General features: G+C 38.8%; 1 protein-coding gene across 1 annotated transcript; it reads left to right on the top strand.

Annotated features, from left to right (window-relative positions):
• The first annotated feature begins 6299 nt into the window (after positions 1 to 6299).
• On the top strand, positions 6300 to 7792 carry LOC111218050 (trace amine-associated receptor 13c-like). Its single transcript, XM_022740142.1, has 2 exons — positions 6300 to 6469; positions 6973 to 7792. The coding sequence occupies exons 1-2, from the start codon at positions 6300 to 6302 to the stop codon at positions 7790 to 7792; spliced, it is 990 nt and encodes a 329-aa protein (XP_022595863.1).
• Positions 7793 to 8248: the final 456 nt, after the last annotated feature.

Below are 8248 nucleotides of genomic sequence, written 5' to 3'. Positions count from 1 at the left end.
TTATAGCAAGAACTAAGATGAGATTTCTGACATTCATTATTACATGTGGTTCACTCCACTGTGGGATTTGTGATAAAAAAAATAGCTTGGATGATGTTGGTGTTGTGGAAATTAAGAAACTAGTTCTGCGCCGGTCTACTGAGCCTGGTTGAGGGAAGGTTTCTCAGTGACAATGCAGCCCATGGTGTCGATTTTAAAGGAGGGGCCGTGTTCAAGAGCCTTTACTTCTGTCTGGGGATGACCCTCTCACTTAGCAGATGCGTCTGTATTATCTCTACAGCTGGCACCAGCCAAGCTGAGCCGTGTCTATGGAGATGTCATGCGTTGTGCTGTAAAACTATTGTAAAACGTGAGAGTGAACGCTGCTCACGTTCACGTTAATCATTTGTAAACCGATTCGTTTAATTAAAAAAAAAAAACTCATCACCTTGGCTAGGATGAGTTTTAAGTCCACCATGTCAAGGTCAATGGTGCTGAAGAAAGGCAAGTTAGTCGACAATCTCTGCTTTTCATTATCCGGAACTAACATCCTCTCCATAACAAAACAGTCAAGAGTCTGGGGAAGTTCTTTGACTCAAACCTAAAAGACACTACTGTCATTTTATCGCGCTGCAAGTCCTGTGGTTTCTGCTGGTTTACGCGGTTCCACTAATACAAGTGGAAGATCAGTGGTTTTCTCACAAGTGGCCGGGCCTCCCCCACAGCCTCAGCTGCGCAGGTTAATATGTCGTGTGGGGTTCCACAAAGCTCCATCCTTGGTCCCATTTTGTTCACTTTGCGCTTCCAACTGGTAATATTATAAGCTAGTTTAAAATGGTTGCCAACCAAAATTATACAGATGATACCCAACTTTATGTATTGTTTAAGTCTGATATATTTAAAAATCTGGCTATTCTGCACTGTTGCCTTACTGCTATCAAAGACTAGATGTCACTAAATTTTCTACAACTAAATTCGGACAAAGCAGAAATCCTGGTCTTTGGCCCAGATCAAGTCTCAAAGGACATTAGTCCACACCTCAGACATTTAAGCAGGAATTACAAAAAATCATCTGCAAGGATATCTTGGTGCTTGTGTTGATCCAACTTGACTTTTTGACCATCACATTAAGAGATAGGTTCAGATTAGTTTTTTGAAACTCAGGCATATTGCCAAAATCAGTTCAGCATTGGCCCAAGAGTATCGCAGGAGCAAATCATACTCACTGGACTTTATTCTTATCTGCTTGGATTTTTTAGACTCTATTTTGTTTAATGAGTCTCCAATTTTCGATCTCCCTTCGACCCAACTTCATTGGTCAGAAAGGTTACTTAGGTAACTATGGTAATTGGGTTACTTCTGTAACTGCTGTTTTTGAAAAGTGCTCTATAAAATAAGTTTATTATCATTGGAATTATCAGTTTCATGTGATTTATCCATATTAGGTGATAACCTTTGAATTTGAGTATGGAGGGGAGGAGGAAAGAGACTAAATCAGCTGTATGACATAGAGCTTTACTCAGAGAAACTGTCAGAGCTCCAGCAGCTTCTCCTCTCTCTCTGAATATGGAGGCCCTGGAAGAAGCTGAACATCTGCTTTCCCCAGCACAACACCTCTGCAGAAGATGATACTTCTCACTTGGAAACCACACTGCTTTACAGTCTGATGTCCTGAAACCACCACTGTGCTCAGCTGTGGTTTCTGAACCTGCTGGTCATCATCTCTATCTCCCACTTCAGGCAGAGATAGGAATTTTCTCTGCATGGCTTAGAATTGTTTATTGTTGTGGTTGGATTTACAGGTTTGGGTTGGTTGATGAAATGGCCTTTGAGCTAGGCAACATGTGTTTAATTAGTCTCTGAAAACATGAGCCAATAGCAGATGTTTTTACTTTTAAAATTTACTTTTAAAATCATAACTATGATTGTGGTGTTTTTGAGAGCAAAAGTGAGACTGATAAAAAAGGATCAGTTAAGATTTGGCATAAATCAGATTATTGCACATGCACTATCCTTCTCCTCTAGGATATAACTAATACATTGAAATAAGGTTTTCTTGTTAAGGCCTTTGGTAAATTCTTACTTGTTATTTGAAAATGCTTTATGACTGTGAAGCATGTTGTTACAGTACAATTCATGCATTTAAACTTATAAGTGTTAAAAAAACTTATTTCTTCAAATACTTCATGTAATGATGGGTTCAGTGTTGATATTCTCTCATTTCAGGCAGCTCTACACCTCAACCAACCACCTCCTCCTGTCTCTGGCTGTCACAGACTTCCTGGTGGGGTTCGTGCAAATGCCAGCTGCTATTCTTATCTTCCGAGGCTGCTGGATGCTGGGTGACATTATGTGTGCTGCCATTTACTTTGTAGGTTACCTCATTGTCAGTGTTTCAGTAGGAAACATGGTGCTCATATCAATTGACCGTTATATGGCAATTTGTGACCCCATGTTTTACTCCACCAAAGTCACTCTGAGAAGAGTTCAACTATGTGTTTGTCTGTGTTGGATATTTTCTGTTGTGCACAGCAGTTGGATACTGAGAGATTACTTAAAACAACCAGAGAAGTATAAACTCTGTCGTGGAGAGTGTGAAGTCAAAAGTTCTTATGCTGAAGGAATTGTTGACCTTGTTGTGACCTTTTTAGGCCCCATTTTAATCATTATACTTCTGTATATGAGAGTATTTGTGGTGGCTGTGTCTCAGGCTCGTGCCATGCGCTCCCACATTACAACTGTCACACTTCAGCGTTCCGAGACTGTGAAAGCTAAGAAATCTGAAATGAAAGCAGCCAGGACTCTTGGTGTCGTAGTAGTTGTGTTTCTTCTGTGCTCCTGTCCATATTATTCTTTTGCTGTTGCATCTGTGAATAATTTGGTCGGGGCAACCTCTTCAGCCATTGAGAATTGGCTGTTGTATTTCAACTCCTGTCTAAACCCTGTGATCTATGTTTTTTTTTACCCCTGGTTCAGAAAATCTATTAAACACATTGTTACACTTCAGATTCTGCAGCCTGGCTCCAGTGAGGCCAATTTAATGTAGAAAGAGACTGTGATGTATTTACTAAAACCAGTTGATTTTCTGAGGGGGAAATTATTCCTACATTATCTTCAATACACTCAGTTCACACAGCTCAAACTCTGCAGAATAATTTTCTTTAAAAACTGAAAAATTACTGTATCTTGATCGAATATGAATTTGCATATATATCTGTCTGTACTAGACAATGTTGTTTTGTTGGGATTCCACATGTACATTCTGTCTGATCTGGCTACAGATCATACAGGTCATCCCATTTGAATGAAAATCTTCTTGGGAAAAAAAAATTGCCATTGTTGGGAGGAAAACTTGTGAATCTTATATTCAGGGCAACATTTGTTTCCAGTAACTAAAGGCACTAAAGGCTCGGTGTAGCAGGTTATCGAAGTTTTATAATGTAAATGACTTGGTTGATCATCTTAATATTTTATGTTCTTCTTTTTATAGATTGCATTGCTCCCAGTAAGGCTACAGTTATTGTCTGTTTATAATCTATTAAACAACAAAGAAAGATTCGCCTTGTAAACCCTGTGTTGGGCATTGGTTGTTAATCAGTCATCAGAAATGAATAAAACATCAATATGAAAAATATTAATATTTATAAATAATTTAAAAATGAATTAAAGTTCCTCGGGGTCACCACCCTGACACAGGAGAGGATAGTCAATATTGGTTCAGTCTCAAATTGTTACTATTAATCTGGAACTCAGATCAATAATTAACTTAATAACTATAATATTCACCAAACATATACATGTGCATGTACATGTTCATCGACAAAGGTTAACCCCCCACACACTCACACACACACACACACACACACACAAAAGAAACTCTTGGGGCCCCCTGGTAGTCACATGGCTCCATAATATAACAGGTAAAAATACAAGAATTTCATGCATTGGCCTACAATGGGAAAATGGTTGAATCTGGTGGAATACAGTAAAAATGTCAAATATCACTACTTTTCTTCAAAATGAAATGCTGGCATTACAGAATGCATGGTTTCATACTGTAATGGCAGTGAGATTAAAAAATGTGGTTTTAACGGAAGTCAATGAGGCATTTTTGGCCACGAAGGTGTCCAGGGGGAGTATCTCGCACTACATAAAAAATACTAATGCAATCAAATCAATTTTGTTGCTAATCTTTGACATATCCAAGACTCTAATCACCACCAAAGGCTCATCCCCCTACTATTTATTATATGGAAAATAATTAATTTTTTGATTTTTTGTAATAAATAAGAAAATAATTCAAATAATTAAACTGGCATTTAAAGGGTTAAAATCCTTAAAAAGATTGAATGATTGGTAGTTTTGAGCAAGTTTGAGGTTGTTTAAGAGATTCATGAAAAAAAAAGCAGAAAAAAATATTGATGTATGATGATTTAAGAGCTGTTTTTTTGTGCGTGTACATTTTTGCCACGAAGGTGTCCAGAGGGTAGTAAATTTGAGGAGGGCATAAGGGTTAAGAGTCCTGTTCTTAGCAGTGCTGAGCTATGCTGTGCTTGGTGAAGTTATGCCCAGTCAGTTAGCGTTACCCAGTCCTTGGAACAAAGAAAGGTCCTTTCCAATGTTGCTTGTAAAGTGCAGTGAGTTTGTGTCGCTCCCTGATGGAGTGAAGTTCTGTCTGGCTGTGTAGCTTCTGCCTCAAAGGTTTCAGCCTCCTCTGTTGAGGGTTGTGACAAGTTTTCAACATATTTTGTTGAGAAGGTTAAGGGTGTCAAAGCCTCCATAACACACCAGCACCTGTACATTCAGAAGCCTCCCTCACATTTTTGAGTGACTTTACCCCTTTCTCTCACACATGCCCTTATACTTCTGTGGCCTTGACAATTTTGCCCACAGATTTTTCAAGGAGGTATTGAAAGTGACGGCCCCGTATCTCCTCCTAATTGTAAATTAGTCTCCGACCTCTGGATTGTTTCCAGACGATCTCAATCAAGCCTGTATTCTGCCTCCTTTAAAGAAACCTGGCCTTGATCCAACACTCCCTCAAAATTACAGACCAATTTCTAAGTTACCTTTTGTCGCAAATGTCATTGAAAGGGTTGTTGCGGAACAGGTAATAGAAATAGTGGAAGCTAATAACATTTTTGACTCATTTCAATCTGGTTTTCATCAGCTGCACAGCACAGAAACTGCTCTGCTGAAAGTCTCCAATGATATTCTTACAAATGCAGATTCTGACCGGGACTCCATTGTAGTTTGTTAGACTTGTCTGTTGCCTTTGCTACAGTTGATCATACCAGCTTGCTGGATGACGCTAAAGCATGGGGTTGGCATAGATGGTACTGCCCTCAGATGGTTTTCTTCATATTTTACTGAGAGATCTTTCAAGATAACCATTAATGATGTTTTGTTGTCGTCAGCTCATATATCGTGTGGGGTTCCACAAGGCTCCATCCTTGGACCCATTTTTTTCACCTTGTGCTTCCCCTTACTCATACTTTTAGCTAGTTTGAAATCATTGCCTGCCATAGTTATACAGATGATACCCAACTTTATGTATCGTTTAAATCTGACGATCTTAAAAATCTGGGTATTCTACACTGTTGCCTTACTGCTATCAAAGACTAGATGTCACTAAATTTTCTACAACTAAATACAGACAAAGCAGAAATCCTGGTCTTTGGCCCAGATCAAGTCTCAAAGGACATTAGTCCACACCTCAGACATTTAGCAGGGAATACAAAACCACCTGCAAGGAATCTTGGTGTTGTGTTTGATCAGAACTTCACTTTTGACCATCACATAAAGAAATAGGTTCAGTTTTGTTTTTCAAAATTCAGAAATATTGCTTAAATCAGTTTAGCATTGCCCAAGGGAATCGAAGAGCAACTCTTCCATGACTTTATCTCTTTTCGCCTGGATTTTTGTAACTCCCTATTGTTTTGTTTAACTGAGTCTGCAATTTCACCCCCTTTCAGACCCAACTTCATTGAGTCAGAAAGGTTACTTAGGTAACTAAGGTAATTTAGGTTACATTGTACCTGCTGTTTTGAAAAGTGCTCTATAAATAAAGTTTATCATTATTAGAATTATCATTTTATGTGATTTATCATATTATGTGATAAACTGAAATAAAAGCCATTACGTCATGCTTTGCAACTGCTCGTTGAGAGAACTGGTAACTTATTCATTAGTATGACACACTCAGCCTAGATGAAATTTAAATATGTAGGGGAGGAAGGAAGGAGATAAATCAGCTGTATGACAAAGAGCTTTACTCAGAGAGCTGTCAGAGCTCAGCAGCTTCTCCTCTCTCTCTGAATATGGAGGCCCTGGAAGAAGATGAGCTCTGCTTACCCCAACTCAACAATTCCTGCTGGAAGATGATGCACTCTCACTTGGAGGCTACTCTCATTTGCAGTCTGCTGTCCTTCATCACTCTGCTCACTGTGGTTCTGAACCTGCTGGTCATCATCTCTATCTCCCACTTCAGGCAGAGAAAGAATTTCTCTGCATGGCCTAAAATTGTTTATTTTTGTGATTGGATTTACAGGTTCTGGTTAGATACATGATGAAATGGCTTTGAGCTAGGCAACATGTGTCATTATGGTCTTTGATGAAAACATTAGCAGATAGCAGATATTATGTCTTTTAAAATTTACTAAATCGGTATTATTAAATCATAATTATGATTGTGGTGCTTTTGAAATAGTCATCAAAAATAAGATTGATAAAAAGATTAATTTGACATATATCAGACTATACTGCATATCCACTAACCCTCTGCTCTTGGATATAAATAACACATAGAAATAATACATTATTGTTTTGACCTTTGATGAATGCATACTGGTTATTTGAAAATGCTTTTATGACTGATGCTGTGATATATCTTCAGTACAGTTCATACATTTAGAATTATAACATTGAATAACACTTATTTCTACAACTATTACATGTAATAATGGGTTCATTGTTGATATTCTCTCATTTCAGGCAGCTCCACACCACCACCAACCTCCTCCTCCTCTCTCTGGCTGTCGCAGACTTCCTGGTGGGTTTCCTGGAGATGCCAGCCGCTATTCTTATCTTCCGAGGATGCTGGATCCTGGGTGACTTTATGTGTGGTGTGATTTACTTGTTAGGTTACATTGTTGTCAGTGTTTCAGTAGGAAACATGGTGCTCATATCAATTGACCGCTATATGGCAATTTGTGACCCCATGTTTTATTCCACCAAAGTCACTCTGAGAAGAGTTCAACTATGTGTTTGTCTGTGTTGGATATTTTCTGTTGTGCACAGCAGTTGGATAATGAGAGATTTCTTAAAACAACCGAACAGGTTTAAACTCTGTCTTGGAGAGTGCGTAGTCACAAGTTCTTATGTTGAAGGAATTGTTGATCTTGTTGTGACCTTTTTAGGCCCCATTTTAGTCATTACACTTTTGTATCTGAGAGTATTTGTGGTGGCTGTTTCTCAGGCTCGTGCCATGCGCTCTCACATTACAGCTGTCACACTTCAGCGTTCAGAGACTGTGAAAGCTACGAGATCTGAGATTAAAGCAGCCAGGACTCTTGGTGTTGTAGTAGTTGTCTTTATTCTGTGCTGCTGTCCATTTTATAGTTTTGCTGTTGCAGCTGTGAACAATTCGGTTGGGACATCATCTTCAGCCTTCGAGATTTGGTTGTTGTATTTCAACTCCTGTCTAAACCCTGTGATCTATGTATTTTTCTACCCCTGGTTCAGAAAAGCTATTAAATACATTATTACACTTCAGATTCTGCAGCCTGGCTCCAGTGAGGCCAATTTAATGTAGAAAGAGATGGATTTACTGAAACCGGTTATTTTTCTGTGAGGGGGAAATTATTCCTACATTATCTTCAATACAATCAATCCACAAAAGTGCTGTATCTTTATCAAATATGAATTCACATATATATCTGTCAGTACTAGACAATGTTGTTTGGTTGTGATTACACATGTACATTCTTTCTGATCTGGCTACAGATCACACAGGTCATGCGCCATGCGCTCTCACATTGCAGCTGTCACACTTCAGCGTTCAGAGACTGTGGAAGCTAAGAAATTTGAAATGAAAGCAGCCAGGACTCTCTGTGTTGTAGTAGTTGTGTTTCTTCTGTGCAATAGTCCATACTATTGTGTTGCTTTCGCAGCTATGAACAAGGCGATATGGGAGTCATCTGCCGCCATTGAGATTTGGCTGTTGTATTTCAACTCCTGTCTAAACCCTGGGATCTATGTTTTTTTCTAC

This window comes from Seriola dumerili, unplaced genomic scaffold (assembly GCF_002260705.1).
Source record: "Seriola dumerili isolate Sdu_G_001 unplaced genomic scaffold, Sdu_1.0 BDQW01000052.1, whole genome shotgun sequence".
In the NCBI taxonomy this organism is placed as follows: domain Eukaryota; kingdom Metazoa; phylum Chordata; class Actinopteri; order Carangiformes; family Carangidae; genus Seriola; species Seriola dumerili.
The sequence above is the reverse complement of the archived record's forward strand: the minus strand, read 5'-3'. Positions and strand labels throughout refer to the sequence as shown.

Coding starts and splice junctions, on each gene's coding strand:
- LOC111218050 (XM_022740142.1), top strand. CDS start 6,300: ATGGAGGCCCTGGAAGAAGATGAGCTCTGCTTACCCCAACTCAACAAT. Junction 6,470..6,972: donor ATCTCTATCTCCCACTTCAG/GCAGAGAAAGAA, acceptor CTCTCATTTCAG/GCAGCTCCACACCACCACCA.